Source organism: Melopsittacus undulatus, chromosome 7 (genome assembly GCF_012275295.1).
Source record: "Melopsittacus undulatus isolate bMelUnd1 chromosome 7, bMelUnd1.mat.Z, whole genome shotgun sequence".
NCBI lineage: Eukaryota > Metazoa > Chordata > Aves > Psittaciformes > Psittaculidae > Melopsittacus > Melopsittacus undulatus.
In genome coordinates this window covers 25059803-25080062 of record NC_047533.1, presented here as the reverse complement: position 1 = coordinate 25080062, position 20260 = coordinate 25059803, and the positions used below count along the sequence as shown (strand labels likewise).

At 40.0% G+C, this 20260-nt stretch overlaps 1 protein-coding gene across 4 annotated transcripts in view; it reads right to left on the bottom strand.

The window, feature by feature from the left end:
- The window catches only part of LIMCH1 (LIM and calponin homology domains 1), a 182399-nt gene that overhangs the window by 29169 nt on the left and 132970 nt on the right, over window positions 1-20260 (bottom strand). For 3 of the 4 annotated variants that reach the window (XM_031048952.2, XM_031048954.2, XM_031048953.2), the window contains exons 10-14: window positions 18268-18303; window positions 14495-14621; window positions 11376-11530; window positions 10777-11179; window positions 6798-7019 (exon numbers count right to left, since the gene is read on the bottom strand). In XM_031048952.2, coding sequence (XP_030904812.1) covers window positions 6798-7019; window positions 10777-11179; window positions 11376-11530; window positions 14495-14621; window positions 18268-18303 — 943 coding nt within the window. Of the gene's footprint in view, window positions 1-6797; window positions 7020-10776; window positions 11180-11375; window positions 11531-14494; window positions 14622-18267; window positions 18304-19233; window positions 19483-20260 lie in introns of all 4 variants that reach the window. The other variant, XM_031048955.2, reaches the window with a different exon arrangement.

Here is a 20260-nt window from a genome sequence, read left to right as displayed (position 1 = left end):
TACCTCAGGAACCTACACATGGTGCTGTGTTACATCGCTATCCTGCACAAGTGCAATAACTAAATCTACTCGTAACCTATATCCAGGAGGTTGAACCAGAAGTTATTTATAGAAATTATTTCAAAAAGGAGTAAAAAAAAAAAAGAGCAAGCTATTGCTTGCTGCAGGGAAATGGAAATTGCAATAGCACGCTGCACAAGTTCTGTTCCTGCTCATGAGACTTGACTCTTCCTCCTCCCTTTGCTGAGCAATTAAATGCTAGTGACATACAGCTAAAAATATAAAACTGATTAGTAAGTAATTTACAAAAAAATTAAGCCTACTTCACTGGGGGACTCTCTCATTCCCACTATATCTATCTATAACACTAAGAAATGAAATATTATCTAGTGCTTTATCCAGAGGTATATGATACACTTCAGAAAATTCTCGTACTGATACAGCTCATAAAATGTCTTTCAACCACAAACTATCATCATTCACATTTCATAAATATTTTGTCATCAAATGATGATGTTATCACTGAACAAAAAAAAAAAGGCATACAAACATTTCATTGTACCTAAAAGGATCACATTTTGACATGAACATTCAAAAACTGAACAACTCAGTGAGTGCCATTCTTGAGGTGTTTCAAAGGAGCTCTCATATTTTGGGATGAAGGAACCATGCAGCCTCTTGCAGCACCCTGCTGTAGGCATGCGTGTTCATGTGAGCAGGGGCATCATTCTGCAGGACCACAAAGCCACTGCATATGCTGGTTCTGCTGTAGGTGCCTACAAGGGAAGGTCACAAAACACCTGCCCATCCACAAGCACTGAAGCCATCAAGGGACATAGGAAAAACCTTTCTGCATGAGGCTGGGGTTTTCTCAGTCCCCAGATCCAGGCTGGTGTGAAGACTCTGTCCATCCCGTTAACTCCTCAAAACTGAAGAATGCTGTCTAGTTGGTGTTTTTATTACCCCATGCATCTATCCACCCATCCGTTAAAGTGAGCTTCTCCACTTCAGATTTAGAAGCCTTAGTCCATGATGGAAAATTAAATATTGCCACTGCAGTTGCAGTTGTGAGCACATCAGTAACAGAGGTGCCCTGGGTTTGGCACTTAAACCACAAAAAGAGGACAAAGCAAACCTCTCTTGTGCTAACCAAGGTATGCCTTTAACAGACACAAGCATGGCTGACTGCTGTATAGTGCTAGTTTGGTTTGTAGTAGACAGGATTTCTGGGATATCAGCCCAAGTATTTTTTTTAAAGACCATACAGGCCAGAAATAGCCACACTGCCTGTTGCTGTGGCAGAACTTTACACCCTTATAAATACCTAAAACTACAGTAACTAAGAGCTCTTAAACACCAAATATCACTACTACTACAAGAATTCAAACTCAAAAAGAAGTAACAGTACAACTTTATTAACCCTTATTGTAAATTAAATCAAAATGTAGTTCAGTTAACACTACTTGTACACAAAAGCATGTGAAATATTATTACTGCATTTTCTATGAAAACATGACAAAACAAGTGGTCTGGAACCAGCGAGAATGCAGAGATATTAGGAAGAATCAGGTTAGAACTACAGTCTGAATTCTGTGAAATTACTCAGGAATGAAACTGGTTACAGTATCAATAGCTACATGTAGAAATTGCCTGACACATCTTTCAAACTTCTGTGATTGAAATTCTGAACCTATCGTTGACTTGAAAAATTTCCTATAATGATTTCCTCATCAAAGCTGGCATTTTCTATTGCTGTAAGTGCTAACGGTGTCATGACTTTGAGCTGCTACAGCTAAGTGCCTTGCATGCTATGCCAGTATAGTACTACAGCCAGAACACTGCTCTGACACATTAAGTCATCTGCCTCATCTGGCAGCTATATAATGGTTTAGTTGGGCCAGCTATTACAACCAAAGATCAGGGTGGATCTGTAATTGACAGAGAAGCCTTGAAAGTGCTGCAAGAAACTGTTAAGTATTGCTGTTAGTAAATTTTTTAGAGTTATTACTGCTCAATTGGGATGTAAAATAAGATCCTGTCACTCATAGCCACTGAAAAGTGCACGTGTGTCTGGAGGATGTGAGACACAGATGCTAGATTCACAACCAAATCCTGAGCAGGGCTCCGCTCTAGATGGTTTGAAGTTTTGCTGCTCTCATATCCTAAACCTTTTCCCTTATGGAACTCCAGCCCTCCACACATTTCCCCATGTGTGGTACAAGGCAAAGCTGTCAATCTGGAGCCGACACACACACTCTACAAGTGTTTCTTGTAATGAATCAAAGAACAAAGACTTGTCCTACCAGATATGTACAAATCAGGGTTTCAGCTCTGCTCTCCTGTAGCTTGGCCAACAATCCTCAACCACAAGAAAGCTTATACTTTAATCTCAGTTCAATCAGTGGATTTTTGAAGATGAAGGAGAGTGTTACTTGGATATAGAAAACAGGTTTATTTTCTGCCAAGCAGGCCGTGAGTAGAAATGGACAAGTTTAAGCTAGCTAGTGAAAAATTAAAACAACGCCTAAATCTCTCCCCACTATTACCACCTCACCCTGGTCTTTTTAAGGTTGCTGTCTGTATTTTTCTTTTCATCACAGCAAAGCTATAGTAAGAGCTATAGCAAGCCAATAATAACAAGCCAAGGTTCAGACTGGATATTAGGAAAAATTTCTTCACAGAGAAGGGAATAATGTATTGGAACAGCCTTTTCAGGAAAGCAGTGAAATCACTGTCCCTGGAAGTGTTAAAAACTGTGTAGATGAGGCCCTCAGTGATATGCTTTAGAGGTGGTCTTGGCAGTTCTGCGATAATGGTTGGAGTTATCTTAAACGTCTTTTCCAACCTAGTTGATTCTATGATTCTAATAATTTCTAAATGCTCATACAAAGACTGGTTAAAATAAAACAATGTTATTGACAAATTAATCCCCCAACATTAAAACATGCACAAATATTGGTTTGAAACAAAACATTTACTTTGCCAGCTTCTGATTTGAAGATACAACTTCTCAGCATTTGTAATGTGCATCACTGTTCTGTAGAATGGAAAGAAAATATGACCTAATGGCTGACAGGTAGGACCTGGGTGAGGAGATGATTCTCATGTCATTGCTGCCGTTGCCACTGACTAATTTGGGCCTTTGTCCAGTTCTTTCAGCTGCGGTAAGAGAGGTGTGCTTTCTCTACTGTCGCTCTTTGCAGCACAACACTCCACAAACATCAGTGGGACATTTTCATCCTCCTTACAGGCCAAATTTTTCTTTTCTAGCCTAAAATCATAGGCAAAATTTCATAAGCTACTTTGAGTAAAAGTCTCTTGTCAATCCCTCACCAAAATCTAAGTACTCTACACTACAGAAAAAAAGTACAGTTTCTTGATATTATTTTTCTTTACCATCCTTCCCACCTGCTGCAGCTTCTTACATTTCATTTCAAAGTAGATTTGGGCAGGAGTTACATATGTTTCCCAGTTAGTCTCTGATTGCCAATCATTATTTGATTCACATATAGATGGGGTTCTTCTCTGTCAAAAGAACAACTGACACTGAGGTCTCACCCATATGAAAAGAACCCTGTACTTCTCTAGCTCCCCAAAAACCTCAATCATATATCTGTGTTTTAAGTGGTGCAACTTGACTAAACTATTTTCCAAACTTCAGGCCAAAAGAGCTGTTGAAGTACAGTTGCACAGCATCTTCCTGTATTGCAGACAATGGCTGAGGCCAGCTGGACAGATTTAGAGCAGGGCTACAGAGCTTCAAAGGGAAGCCTGCCAGGGGGAGAGAAGACAGGGCTAGTCTATTTGACAACTGAACTGAAACAGGAGGAGAGCAGCTGTAAGAAGGATGGAGGAGGAGGACAGAGCATGCAAAGAACAGGAAGAGATTCATAAGGGGAGGACAGGAAGGCCAAAGGTAATGTATATATGGAAAGGAATATATACTTCACAAAAGAGACTCTGGGCAAAAAATGAATGAATAAAATGCAAAACCAAAACAAATCTTGGAGCAACTAGAGAGAAAAAAATCCCTAGGAACATTTTCTCTTAACAGGCAGAGGAACTAGTGCTTATGAATCTTATTCAAAGCCTGGGAAGGACATAGATAATGAGAATTGTATCAATAAAGGACAGTATACAAATAAAGGCAGTGAAAGCAAGTTTAGAAAAGACTTTGAAAACACACTCAATTTGTAAAAGTTTTCTCAAAGCAAAAGGAATGTAGTAGTTTCTTCCACTCCAGATGGCTCTGCTTCTTCATCAGCTGCATTTCTATGCCCATTTCTGTCATCTTCTCTCCTAAAAATTCAGTAGGATTAAGCAGCAGATAGAAACTACAGCCCTGGTTTCTCCTTGTGGAGGTAATACAGTGGCAGCTTCAGAAAGTTTTCTAACTTCCAAGAATGTGTAGCTTGGAAGCCTCATGCTGCTGGGGTCAAAAGCAAATCCCTTTTTTTCCCCTCTGGATGACTCACAGTGATAGCTAGAGTTATTCAGCAACCTTCCCAGCAAGGGCCTATGCTTTATGAAGACTAGGACAGTCTTCATAAAGAAGCCCTGGAGGCTCTTTTCTTTCCTAATTTGGATTTCCAGCCTTCCTATATAAGTTATATCTTCAAAGAGGAGTTTAGCATTTCAGGCTTTGCAGATGCAGGCTGACTTTGTTGTGTTAGTTGTCCAGAAAACAAAGTAAAATAGGTACAGGGAGAAGGCTGAGTGAAGTGAGTCCAGTGTAGCTGCCTGATTCTTGCAGATAAGTTACCAGGCTGACTGTATCTATATTGAGCTATCTACAGCAGTCCTGGTATGTGCCCCAACACACAGAGCTAAACTACTGTTCATGCCTTAGTTTAAGGAATGGATGGGGACTTGGAAAATTAAAATGCAGCAGCTGGGTAAAGATGGGCAAACATCTAGAAGGAACAGAGCCTGTAATTTTATCTTAAGCTGGCAAATTCCCTTCCACTAACAGGAAGGGAATCCCTCTTTCCCCCATCACACAGAGTGCTTTCCACTTGTTTTCCCAAAAACATTCCCCTCAAAACAGTTTCCTCTCTTTGCTTTGCCCTTGACATACCTCTGCTTGAAGCTGAAGTACCAGGAGTAATTATGATTTGTGATATCCAGTCATGTTACTGATGAAACCATAAAGTTAGTGATATAAAATCCTTAGTCAGAGCAAAGAAACTCTCAATAGCACCATTGGTGTGCATGCTCATTCTCTCTAGAAGGCTTCATAATGAAGTGCACTTAAGCTTAGAAAGCAGGAGGTTCATGTCAGAGTCACAAGGAATGTGATAATTCGAACTCTTCTGCCTCCCTTGCCAATATCACCATGCAGGCTAAGACACTGGAAGCAGGAACCCAACACAGAAAAATCTGTGTTCAGCTGACCACATCTTCCTCAAAGCTATAGAAAGGGAAGGATGAGAGGGCACAGAATGGGTACAAACATACCCAAGACCTAACAGCAGCTTCAGTTGCTGAATTTCCTCTCAACTATTCTACAGATATACTGGTCTGGAAATCCTTAAAAAGGAGACAGTAACACTTTCATTTGGCTATTTTTCTGATCACCACTGTGTTTCTAATCTGCAGCAAGCCAAGGCTCTTCTCTATCCTCCAAACATTCCCATTACCAGCAATCCCATATCAGACACAATGCTTACCTGGCTTTTCCCTTACAGCCAATTTATTCTGACTTGAGCAGCCTCTGTGATGCCATCCCTGCCTGCTTTCCTGCAAATAATTCATTTTTGACTCTATAACAGTTCCCTCTGACAGGATGAAGCCTATGCTCAAAGCACATCCCAGCTCCCATGCTTGCTGCAGGCTCCATGGCTTAGCTGTCAGTGGCCAGAGACTAGCACAAAGCAGGCAATTAAGACACAGGCCCTGTCTTGATGGCATGACTGAACTATCACTCTTCAGGACAGATCCCTGCCTACTCCCTGTTATCTGTCTGGCTAATGCTTAGATGAAATCTGAGATGAAAGCAAAAAATTATTATACTCCAACTCTCACCACATCTCGGATTCTCTTTGTGTTAGACAGAAAAGAATAGTGAGAATTCCCTATCCTGCAGCTTGTTTGCAGTATGGTGCTTATTTCTTGTTTTGATTTTGCTATCTACTTTTATTACAGTTTTGTAGCATCTAGATTCCTGCTGTGATATGCTCTAGTTTTCTTCCTGCCTTTTTCTCCGGGGAGGAGGGGGAGAAACAGATGAAAAGGTAAAATCAATTTGTTTCTTTGATAAGGCAGTTAAGAAGCACATTGGCCCCTCTGAGCATTTCAATAGCTTATCCCCTGTTCCAATATTTCTGAGAGAGGAATGAATGCTCAAAACTGCCAGCACATCCACATCCTCTTCTTTGAAAATGGAAAACTGAGACTAATTGTACTGGCTTGCACAGTCCAATTATGTTGCTGATCTAATCAGCTAACATCAGGAGAAGTGCTGAATAAAATCTGCACAATAGCCGGGACACAGAGCTGATTTCTCCCTGGCCCAGCACATTTCAAGCGCGCTTATCAGCTGCATGACATCCGAAAAAAAAGTGACACTGCCTGCAAAAAGTTCTCTGAATCTTCCCCTCCCATTTCTCTACCCACGTCCCAGAGGAAGAAGCCTTTAATTTACAAAGGATTTTGTTGGGTTTTTTTCCTGGTCTGGGCACACCCTCTTGAAATAAAGCATACATAAGCACTTGGGTTTCATTAGTTAGTGACTAAATATGTTATGAGACAGAAAACTGGCAGAGAAAGTAAGGCTGGGTTGTTCGTGTTGGTCTTACTGTTGGCTCTTTGTGCACACTCTGAGTGGCAGAACTCTGTAAACTGAGCTCAACACTTGTGGGGTCCTTCTTCAACTCTACTGGGGGCCTGTCCCCTCTGGCTACTTCGTCAAATTTCAGAGATCTGCTTGGCGAAGGAGTAAATATTACTGTTGTACACTCCTTATCCTTCTCTTCCACGCCGTTGAAATTCTCTCCATTCATGCTGACTTTTCCATCTACCTGCAGAATACAATTAAATAAATATGCTGAGGCAACTAGCATTCGAAGGAACATAGGAAATTAGGACTTCAACATGATATTACATTTGTTAACACAGCCTGTGCCATCACTTAAGGACAGAGCAAAGCACACACCTCATTTAACTGCCCAAGACAGGAGAAAACCCTGTTTCAGGGGTGGTGATGTATAAATAAAATACAGACAGAAGGTAATAAGTTTTTCTGGATTCTCTGGTTTCCCACATTTTGTTTTCCCAGTAACATACAAAAAGCTTTTGCGTGCATCACAAACAGATTTTAAAATTTTAGAGACATTTTAGACAAAAATGGCTGGGTTTTGCATTGCCACATGCAAAACAAAAGCAGATTCTCCAGGACTAATCATGCTGATGAACTGCTGGGTACCTCTGACGACTTCACCACAGTATTAGTAGACCATGCTTTCTGAAGCACTATCATGAGAACTGTGAAGGGTCAGGAGCTGCAGAGTTTATCCCCTTCTTTCTTTACTGTTCACAATAGGGAAGCAAGGAATCGACAAATAAACCTGGGCATTTAACTTTCTCCACGAGACAATAAAATAAATAGCTGTTTTCCCAGAAACTGATGTTATGCCAGTCTCCATGAAAAGGGGAGTGCAGGAACATTTACCAACTTTGCTCTCAGGGTCAAGCTAACTCCTTGGTGGGCATATGTTACTCCTAAGGAGCCCTCAAGCAAGCAAGAAAATACAAGAAAAGCTCTGGTTTCATCCTCCGCACTGACACAGTTTCTTCTTGGGATTTTAATACTTCATAATTATGTTCTGAGTAGAGGTGGCATGTAAAGACTTCCTTCAATCTGAAGGACTGTACACATGAAAAAAGCCTTGCTAAAAAGAACTCACAAGCCATTGACCATGAGAAAGCCTAGCTGGAGAGAGACCAGGAGAGGACCAGGTATCAGTAACACCAGATTGTTGCTGCCTAGCTACAGCATACATGTTTACAGGCTTATCAGCAGGGGTGAGTTTTCAATATATTTGAAAGAAGGCTTTGCTCTGTGCACAGAGACCCTTCCTTGCAAAATAATCATCACAGGAGACAAAGCAAAGGTGAAGGAGTAAATATGGTCAGACTCTTCACCGCTGATCACTGGACTTTGGGAGAATAATGGCACAGACCAATGATTTCTTAAAAAGCTATGTGGGATACATATGGTGATCAGTCATTTCAGGTTTCTCCACAGGCACTGCCTAAACAAAAAACACATGTAAAAACAAGCTCAGAGTTAAGCCATTCAATGGAAACTTTTCACTTAGTGCACTGTTACTGACAACTGATGCAACAAGTGTCAAAACTGCTTTATTGAACTGAAACACTGTTTAAGAAAACAAAGTTCTTTCTATCTCATCCTCCCTGTCCCACTCCTTATTTCAGCATTTACTTATCTTCAGTACTTTATTTCTTGAGTAAACAGCTTGGATACCTCAAATGCGGCACTCTAACTTAGTATATGCCGTTAAGTGCTAAGCTGAGAGCAATCTCCTCCTCACTTCTTGTATAAGGGCATCCAGAAGTCTGCTCTCTGTCTGAGCCTGATTAACTAAGAGGCCATCTTGGAGGTAGTGGGCATCCTCAGTTCCAACAGATGTGCAGGGAGGTGATGGCAGTTAGCATCTCGTGCAATCAGTTCCCAGCAGAGGAAAGCGGTTTCACCTCTTCTGACTGCTTTTCAGACAAAAAGGTTCCCTCCCTTTCCTCATTGCCATCATCCACTCAACACAGCACCACTCTTAGTGTTTAATTACCGAACACAAGTGTGAGCAGGCACTGAGCTCTGTGACTGTGTGCTGGATTATCTACTCGAGAGGCAGGTCATGAAATATCTCAGAAATAAAAAAGCCAGAAAAACACTGTAAGGCTGCACCATCAATTTTAGTGTCTCTGTTTAGACTAAGACATTTCTCTATTTATATTATGGAGGAAAACCAAATGTTTGAATGATCGGGACAGATGCCCTGGCTGCACAGTTAAACAAACATACTCCTTTCCTTCTGATCTGGAGCAAGTCAGCACATTGTCACCAGATCCAAGAATCATCAACATACTGGTGTTCCAAGGGAAAACAACACTACAGCTACATGTACTAGGGAATGATTCCTACTGAGACAAATCACATAATTCCACATCGAGCAAACAAGATCAAGGCAGACTTTCAGTGGTGCTTGGTGGGGGGTAGAAGCATCCGTGGGTTAGTTTCTCCACACAGTCTTGACTATATATGCATTAAGTGAAGATGATACACACACAGATCTTGGTCCTCTGAGGAAAAAGTGGCATAGATCAAAAAAAAAAAAAAACCAAAACCAAAGATCCGTGATTCACTGATGTTTAAAATGGTAACTCTATGGGGATACTATCAGAGGTATACAAGAAATCAGAATTACCAGTTTCACATTTCAACTAGGAAACGTGGGTGCATAAGAGCTGGGGCAGACCTCAGGAAACTGGACATCTCAACATGCTTCTTCACTATCTATACAAAGTTTACTTATTTTTTATAAGTAGACAACTTGAATATACATGGTAGTGATGCCACTGAGACATCAGCAGGGCTACAGGGACCCTTGCATGCCACTAGCAAAGTATCGGATAGCAATGGCAGACACAAGGGGACCCCCAGCTCTAACGGCTGGGGGTGACCATGCCAGTAGGCTTTGCACTGCTTGCAAGGCTACAGTGAGACTTGGGGAAGCTCCAGTATTGGTACAGGCACTGTGAGAAGCAGATATTTTTCAAACTTGACTTATCGTGGCTTGTTCTTTCTAACATATCCTAGTTCTTTGCTTTCTCTAGCATTGGTTCAATATTTTACTCCCATTCTGCACACTCAGTACAAAGATATATGCCTCAGGTTTCATAACCAGTTTCAGTCTCTTCTACCCACTCTGCTCACAAACCTCATAGCTGGCTCTTTATTCTCGGGAGCCCTGCTTTTGTCCAAGCTCTCTTATGTCTTTTATTCCCATTATCTTTGTGCAGTTCTTGCAACCCAATGTAGTCACTCCCCATCTCGCACCAGCAATCCCCAGTTACATGCTGCCCCAGTACCAATCAGTTTCCCTATACCTGCATGGACAGTTTATACCCTCTCTTTATGCCAGTGAAGCAGCTTTCCCCATTCATCGCTGGTAAGAAGCATGCTTAGGACAGAAAGTATCATTGGGCAAGCTTGACTCTGAAGGAGCAGGGGCTCTTCATGCTACATACATGCACACTGCAGTGTTTCAAAGGCTTATGATTTAGCTGAATTGGATGGACTTGTTTGGATGCATCAAAAATCAGGCACCTCACACAAAAGCCAGTTCAGGTCTTGCTCCAAAAGTTAGGGCCTGCACACTCCCTGACCCTTCCCTTTTGTTTAAAGCCAGGAAAAAAACAATCCATAAAAGCATACTCTTTCCTAACCTCTTTCTCAGGAAACACCTTGCTTTTTTCTTAGAGGACCCCCTTTCCCTGTTGTTTCCCAAACAAATTTAGCCTGATGAAAAATGACCAGCAGCAATACTGAAGTCTGAAAAGAAAAAGTTTCTAAGAAGGCTGGTAACCAAGAAGAGACCACTAGACTGGGTAGCACAGAGCATGAAGCTGGGTTTTACAATACCAGAAAGCTGCAAACATTTTCTAATTAACTGCGCTAAACGTTTATACATTCACATGATTTAGTCAGCATCTCCTTGCCTCCCAATTGACTTTGGGGAGTGCAGTGTATCCTACCTTAAAGTTCTTTAACACTTCCTGTGTATTTTTGGGTTGTGAGTAAGGCTTGGGTGTCAGCATAGGCACAGCCTTGGAAACAATGCTTTTGCTGGGAGATGTGGTGCCCATCAAACTGCTGGGCTCTAGTTCAGTGGTGGGAACAATGGTTGCTTCAATGGTGGCAGTAAATTTTGGAGCAGGCAGTGATTGTTGCCTTAAATATCTCAGAGGATTTTCGTCTTTCAGTGGGGAATTTGGCTCCACTGAATGGCTTCTTTCCAGAATTTTTGGCATCTGCAAACGCTCAAGAACAGCTTCACTGATAGTGAATCTTTCGATGTACTGCTGCAGGATGCTCTCAGCCTCCTCCTGTGACTTTGCATTCTTGTATGCCTCATGAAGCTCCCGCTCTCTTCTCTCTCTGCAAGGGCAACAACACAAGAGAGACCGTTGCATTAAAATTAACACTAAAAATCACTCTTATTTCCTCTGCTCCATCAACATCATTCCCTCTTCCTCACCCCAGGCCTGCAGACATAGCTGCCCACAGTTATCTATCACCCATGGAGAACAAAGCATTTCCAGACATGCCACTGCACTCCAGTAAAAGAACGTACTTCTCTTCCACAATTTCTCGGTAGGTTTTGATGCTTTTTCTGCGCTCATTCGTTCCATCTCCAGACAATAACCTTTCCATTTTCTTTCTTTCAGCTTCTTTTTTTATTAAATCCTGTGAAGCACTCCTTCGACGACTCTTCCACCGAGCCAGGTCCTGTGAGAGAAGGAAGACACCTGAATGCAGAGCTGCAAATAGCTAAAAACTGGCCACAGAAACCAATGAACCTGGTGAGCTGCTTTGCAATGTTTGTTCCTCAGTGTGGGCCAGGCTCCCATCACCTGCAGGCAGCAATGTTAATTTTGAAGAGAAAATGAGATTATAACCTAAAATGAAGATGTTTCCTGGCTGATGTTTCTTCTAACAGCAGGATCCAGTAAGGATTTCGTAGCTCCACTGGTATATTTTCTTTTTGGCTTTACAGAAGCACGCTAGGCAATGACACCAGATTTGGCCTAAAACAGCCACTCAGGATGCTTGGGCTAAAACTTGGGACAAAACCTGATTTTCCATGAAGTACAAAAATTACATTTGGAGAAGAATTTTAATATTCAGATGTATGGGAGGCAGAAGTTCATTGGAGGAAGGGACATCATTTCACCATGAACAATACTGATAGCTTGCCTTGGAGAGATGACAGTCCCATACTTTGTCCATTCTATGAGCTAAATATGTGCAAGCATGGTTGACTCAGTGAAGCATCCAAACTTAAATTCTTCTTCATGGGCACCCTCCAGTACTTCAGATCCAAATGAGCAACATACCCTGGAGGTATTCAAAAGACATCTAGATATGGCACTTAGGAAACAGTTTAGTGGTGGACTTGGTAGTGCTGCCTTAATGGTTGGACAGGATGACTTTAAAGGTCTTTTTCAACCTAAATGATTCTATGATTTTATGACTAAGGTGGCTCACACCTGGTGGTGTGAGACATGACAGAGCACAAAGCCTATGGTTTGTATCCAGTTATACAGATATGCCCTTTTTGAAGTAATGATCTTACTCTTTTTGGAATCTGCCTGCCCAAAATTGTCCAGAATATCCACTGAGTCTGCTTCTTTACCTCTCTTGCAAAACCAGCCTGACACTAAAAACTTGGGAGTCACAGGAGATACCTGTTACAGACACCTATGTCTTGTGTCCTCCTTGGGTTATGGATTCACAAGTCCTGGAGGGTACAGAGACAAGACCTTTTTCACAGTATAAATATTACAGTAAAGAAGTCTCCTAAGCTGTGCCATTCCTTTGTAGCCAACTAGTAAAGGAGCAAAATTTTACACGTGAAAAGTAACCTCTACAGAACTTTTGCAAAGAAAAATAACATCCCAGGAAACTGCAAGAGTAGATTTGTCATTAAATTTACGACATCAGGAGATTAGTATACAGATTATATTTCATGTATTCTAACAAATTCTTGTTTTAATAAAATCCAGAGACTCTGTACATGTACTCCATTGAAAAGCTATTTCATTAATGACATGGTTTTCCAAATACTTTAATTACATTTTTATTGGTGAACAGCAGAAGATACTGCAAGCATAACTTCTTTTATTAAAACCCAGAACAAACCTTGTCACTTTTAATTTATCTTAAAACCACAAATTATTGACATTACACTCAAGGGAATGCTCATTAAAGTATTTCTTCACATGACCTACATATATCAGTCTATGATCCCCTTCTTGAAATGTAGGCCTTCCATTTTCCTCAGTTACTAATTATTCTCATTGAAGTACCAGAACATTTCTTTATTCAGCTACTCCCACTATTGCCTATTGTTTAGAAATTAGTTTTTCCTTAGTAATTTTCATAACTTAAGCCCACCTCCTCTTTTTGTAATTAAAAACCAGGCATATTTATCTTTTCCAGCTCTGATGCTTTAGAATAACAGTAATAAAAAAAGCCACGAAACTGTTAATTGTTGAGAAATTTACAGCATGAGCATATAAAAAATATCAGACCATGAATGCGATGTAATCTCCATAAAGTCCTCTGAATGCCAAGGACATTCCAGTAAGGGCATTTTAGCACCTCTTCAGAACTTTCAGTTCTGTGTAGAAGGTGCTGAAGGCCTGGAAAACTTACACACTTTAGCTCAGAGGATTTTTAGTTCAACAGCAAAGAGCTCTCAAACCTCTTGAATGCCTCTGCGTTCATTCTTATCTTTGCTGGGAAATTATGGCTTCCCACATAGACAGACCTCTCAGCTTAAGTCCTTCATTGTTATACTACGAAGTTATTTTTCAGTTGTATACACTGTTCTTTTTTTTTGCTTTCCTTTGGATTTTCTACCAAAAACCTGAGATGTTTCACAGTGGCTGTCCTTATAATGGGAAATGTACTAGCTCCTTGAAAGACGTGGGTTTGGGTTTTAATTTTTGTTTGTTGGTGGTTTTTTGTTGTGTTTTTTTTTTTTTTAAATTAAAAAACTATGCCCCAAATTCCTCATTTACAGTAAGTCTTCAGAAATGAACAGGACTGATACTAAAACTCCTGATACTAATTTACCTGCAAATCATGCATTTCTGCCCTTGCTAATTTGCTAAAGATAATGCCAAATACCAGGACAGCTTAAAAAATACATTGAGTAAAGAGGGTTTAGAAAGTTCTTGTAACCCAAGCAGGGTGTAGCTAAATTAAAGGGTAATTTGCTTCTTGGACAACATGGAAAACATTTGCATTTTCTGCATTTATGCAAATTTATTAAAGCCAAGTCCACTGTCTTGCTTAGTCTTGTATGTTGTCATTTTGGGCATTTACTAGTAAGAAAGTTAGAGAAGTCAGTTGTTAGAGAAGCCAGGAAAAGTTACAGTCTAAAAGTTAAGAGAAGTCAGCAGTTAGAAGCTGTTCTGCTTCCATTTTCACCTCACCACAGTTTGATTTCTTTTTTGATTTTTAAAGCAAAATACCTCGTGCACAACCAGAGGCACCAGAGACCCTGTATTCTGTAATTTACATCAAATTATGGACTTTTATGCGTTCAGCAACAATCTACTGGGGAAGAGGGACACTGTTCCTGATTATTTTCACACTAGAGAATAACTGTAGATTTAGCAGGTTGTACTTTTCTGCCTAGCTAGCTGGCCTCAATGGCCATTGCAGGTGATGTGGTGTACTCACATCTTGCCATCTGGTCTCATCCTCTTTCAGTTGGTTGTTTATGTTCTGCAGTTTCTCATGGCGAGCTTTGCTATGAGGCTGAGTCACAGCTTCGTCTTCACATCTCATGTCAAACATGCTCATACTCCTAAACAAGGGGGAAATAAGAAGTGCAGTATTACTTAGAGGCTTATATTCCTTCACTGTGCTACAGCAGAATCAGACACCTGCACCATTATGAAGCTCCCAAAAGCAGCAGTCCCCTAGAATGACCAGTTAGCATCTCTATGGCTCCCACTTAGCACTTCAGGCATTATACTCCTCAACTTTCTCTTAGTTTTGTTAGTTGACTGCAACTTTGCCTCTCACTAAGAAGCATTACTAACATTATACCTCCATCAATTAATAATTCTATTCAAAGAAGAGTTCTGAACATTTAACTTTCTGAAGATCTTTTTCCCAGTGAGCTTTTGAGAACCCTTCAATTAACACTGCAGACAGAAGTTTCAGTGTAAAAAAATTCAGTGAAAACCAAGAGAAGCTTGACAAGCACATTACAGGCAGCATGACTGGCTAAATGCTGTTGCTACAAAACCAGGGAGAGCCTGCCCAGAGAAGTACATACAGCACAAACAGCATGGTACTTCCTTCTCTCCCCTCCCTGCCTCAAAGAAACTCAATGCTATCAGCACCAAATTCTTAATACAGCTAAACTAATAATGAAAAGCTGATGTTCAAAACAAAACAGTTTCCTTCTACATACTCTATTTCTGTCCCTGACCTTTGAAGAGCTAAAGGAAAAAAAGGTCAAGGTTTAATATTATACATCCATTCATATTATATAAAGAACTTCACACAAAGATAACTTAGTACTCCCCCCTACTACCTATTATTAGTAAAAGATGACCTCAGTTGTGCCACTAAAAGCAAAAAGCAAATAAAAAAGCCATGCAGTTCCACATGAAGTGATTTCACAGCAGTCTTCAAATGATCATCTGTAGCTTTAGGTGAGCCAATGAGCCAACTAGCAGGAGAAGCACCCAATGAAGATAGAATTGTAGGTGACTGTGTCCACAGTAATCAAAATTAAGAGACATAGAAAGCTGTGCATATTTAGCCGACATCTGTATTCAGGCAAAGATGGGAATGAACCACTCAAGGGAAAACAGAAAAGTATGGAGAGTGGATGGAAAAAGACATGCACAGATCCCATCCTGTTTGTAGGTATTCACTTAGAAATGAAGGACAGAATATACATCCTATTGCCTTTACCAGGGAGGTTAGCATACCACCATGCTTCACCCCTCAAATAGAGTGCTGAGGGTGTACATTAATCTGTCTTTGTGGGTAGTTTAAGAGTTGCATTGCTCAGGATTGGATTGGAGCACTCCTAAATAATAGAACTTAAAGAAATGACAAGTTTGGTTGTTTTTAAAACTAAAGGCGTATCACCTATTAAGGAACATTTAAATATCAGTCATATTTTGCAAGCTGGTGAAGTAAGTTGGGAGATGCACAACTTGTAACAAAGTCACCCTTAAAGGGTTGATTCCAGTTTAAGAGCCTTGAAAACTCACACTAAGAAAAGCCTTTAGTGTTAAGTATTTGCCAGCTCTTGCCTACTGGGTCAAAATGATTGTGTAGCTCCTTACTTGTACCCTTCCTCACAGAATCACGGAACAGTTTGGGTTGGAAGGGACATTAATAATCATTTAGTTTCAACCCTCCTGCCATAGGCAGGGATGCCATGACAGAGAGCTTTTCATTCACATCTAGTAGAAGAAAACAGAAGGCTTGAAGCGGTAGTAGCTGGTCCCAGCAGATTGCATGACTACTCACCCTCTGCCATTGGGAAAATAAAAATACTTTGCACCAAGAGTACCTCAATGTCCTAATGAAAGGCTAGTATTTATGCCCTGCATTCACTCAGGTCTCTCAGGGTGCACAGAGATGGCAAAACCAACGATTTTATGGCTATTAACAATACAACAAAAAACGTACTCTGGAAAAGGCTTCAGCCTACATCAAGAATCAAACTATACACTACAACCCCATGTGCACCTCTTACTGTAGCTACCACCAGAATTCAGCCCCACCTTTTCAGGAGATTGGAATAGGGCTAATAAGCAGCAACACACTAAGTATTGCCTCTTCCGGACCTTGACACAGAGCAGGGCTGATGACAATATCCAGCATTCCCTAACCAGTGATGGGAACTTTGTCAGTCTAATATAGAGATTTCTAGTTTTGCTGCTGGAATAAACCACACCTAGTCTAAGACTGAATTCAAGATACAAAGTTTTCAAAGGAGACTTGACAAATAGTTTGGAACCATTTAAAATGTCAGTTCAATTTATTTTTTTTCAACTTCAGGGATAAATTTTATTGGATTCTTCTTAAGTATTTCATCTTCAGGAGGAAAAACACAATCTTATATTTATAAGAACTTAGTTTAGGCAAATAGTTGCTCTGTAAAATAGCACATCTGGAAAGGATGATAATGAGGCTTGAACACTTTTTGTTTTGTCTTTTAAAACAAAATCAGAATCAGTGTGGAATAAACAATATGATTTACTCATCTTTGCTACTCCCACATTATACCACCAAACCCATTGCAATGCCTCTTTGAAAGCATCTCCATGCACCTTTCTCTCAGGTTTGCATTTAATACAGACATGCAAAAATGTGGAAAAACAAATGAACAAATCAATCAGATAGGTAGGCTTTCTGAAATGGCAGGAAAGTCCCCCTTCTGAAGTATAACACTTCTGTGTTGTTATGTTCTTTTAATCTCATCTCTTCATTTGACTGAATGGATTTCTGACGCTTGAAAATGATCACATTAACTGTGGTCAAAGGACACAGGCTTTGCTCAGAATTACAGATCTTGTAAAGAATATTCAGTCCATGATTCTAGCCTTTATCATTAGAGGAAAGGGTGACAAATTATATAGACAGTCTCTGCATATACTTGTTTCTATCTTATGATTTAATCTTGGAGACAGAGAAGGTTCTGTTTCTGTGAACAGGAGGATATTAAGGACATTATTATGTGGGTAGCTCCCAACAATTTCTTTGTTTCTAAATGCCCATACTTTGTAAGAATATTTAATACTTTCACAGAGCTTTCTAAATGACACTGCATACTATTCTGGACTACAGTTTGCATACGTACACACACAACTAAAATGCTGGAGTGCAGTAAATGCCATAGTCCTCTGTAAAAAAAGTAAAGCATCAAGGTGAAGAGCTTAAGAAAAAATGAAGTTTGCACATCGTTAAATTAAACCCAACCTGGAAGGGACTCAAAAGAAAGTTTTTAAAAGACAATAAAGGAACAGCTGAAGAAGAATTTTGCTGGCAATTATTCTGAATATCACAATGGTTTTTATTTTACTTTGGGATTTCTTTTTTCTTCATGTATAGATTATGCTTAATTTTTTAACTCAACACCCAGCCCAGATTCAACCAAATTCTCTTTACCTGTAGCTGATTAGAGGCAATGGAAATTCAGAAGAACAAAGAAAAAAAAAGAGGAAACAATACTTCAAGCAACAGCCGAACATTAGTGTTATGCTCATTTTCTATGTTTTTTCTTTTTACATAAGAATTATTTTAGCTGCAATGTAAGCCATATTGCATTCAATTTTTCAGTGCTTTTCTGAAAAATTTATTTGCTGGAACACTGCAAAATAATAATGAGGCATCAACTGCATTTTAAATTAGTAGGAAGACGGGAAAGCATGCAGTGTAAGTTGTTTAAAATAGAATCTTGTGGACACAAGACAACTTACTCTGCGTCATCAGACACAGCAGTTCTGGGGCCGAATCTACAAGACCAAATATAAAATTAGAGTGTTGATAAATACATGAAGCAGTAATTGCAACTAGATCCATACAATTTGGGTAACTGTCACTTGACCATCCAACCTGTTCTAGTAAAGCTGGCCAAAAAAAAATCATACTGATCAGGAACTGTATTCAGCAAACAAGACTTACCCAATCATCTGGAGGTCAAACTATGCAAGAACACCACCCATCCCTCCCCTGGCCCCATACTAATGCCCCATTATAAAAATCTGTTGAAATATACCTAAAATGGGTGTAGAAAAGAGTTATTGAAAATAGATAATATATTAACATTTGCATTAAGTGCCACACATGCAATGAATGGAGACAAAACTTAACAACTACATTCCACAGGAGTGCTCAGAATCAGCATGGAAGACACAAATATTATAGGCAGAAAGCAAGCCACAAAACTTCTTTTTTTTTGTTGTTGCTGGGGTTCCTTTGGGGATGTGTGTGTAGCTGAGCAAAGGTACTGGTAATATACAAATCAGTGTCATTCACTTAAGTGACAGTCTTGTTTAGAGCCATGCAAACCACATATTTGTATCTGAGATTTATCATAAAAGAACATCAAGTACAAAAGTTGACACTGCAACATTTTCTAGTCACAGAGAAGCAAGATACACATCTCTAACCGATCAGAGTCCAGCTGAACCACTGCTATTCATACCCTAATTATTGCAATTCAACATATACTGTAATCAAATATTTCCTTTCAATTAGCTTTCATTTCAGTATTTCAAAAGAATATGCATTACACAACTATTTTCTTTGCTTCCAGAAAGTGTATTACTGACATACAGTACTTTAGTTTGGACTCAAAACACACCAGGCAATGCACAATCTCAATTCGGAAGTGTGCACACAGGGGCGTACAAGCTGTGTTATTCACACCATAGAGAGCTCACGTTTGCAGGTGCTCATCCTTGGATGACAATGTTTCCGTTTTGTTTTCCTCAGGAACTTCCTGAAGCTTAGACATTTGACCAAGGTGGACTTCATTTAGGCTACCTTCACCCACTTGGGCAGTACAAATAGTCTCATCCTGTCCTGCAGGAGGGGGATTGTATTTTTCCTGCCCCTGCTGCTCTTCTTGCAGTAGTTGTGTTATAGGTTTTCCAGAGCTATTACTGCAGACTTGTGAACATTTTTCAGGCCTAAGTGAGCCAAAGGCAGTAGTGCAAAGAGATGTATTAAGCAACATTGGAGAAATCACATATACATAATGAAAAGCATAACTGTAAGTTAACAAAAAGAAACAAGCAAAAACCAAACATACCCACAGACCCATATAGCTGATCAGTGACAAGCTATGTGAGGCAGGTGCAAAAACTAATTTTAGTAGAGAGTCAAATGCTTGTGCTTCTATTCCTCTAATTCAGAAACATAAACTGTCCTGGACACCACCAAAAGTTAAAGTATTAAGCACATATTTTAACTAAGCTATTAAACTTAAGGTCTTCTTAACACGAAACCACTGCTCAATTCTATGGTAGATGGCAGTTTTCCTTCTGGTTGAGCTGTATACTAGTGTTTCACCTTTGCATGCACAAGCACATGGATGCCCATCTCCTCAGGTGCTTTGAAGAGATTGATGAATAAGAATCTTTTCACTCCTGTTTGCATATGGCTCAACCAGCCAACAACTGTTCTTGAAAGTCTTAAACTGTCACCTTCCCCACATAGCCTCACACATCTGAACAAAGGTGTCTTTCTAGACACTGAGCATTATCAGGAGGGATCTCAGGATTTTCCGTTTGGAAGCCACTGGCACCAGCTAAGCCACGGACAAGTACCTAACCTACCATATCCAGCACTTCTATTTCTAACTAGAAACATTTGTAATTAATTAGCTCACATTTAACCAGAAACCTCTGCAAGCATAACACAATCTTGCTATCTATATCCATGTCCACATGCTGTTAGAATTTTGCA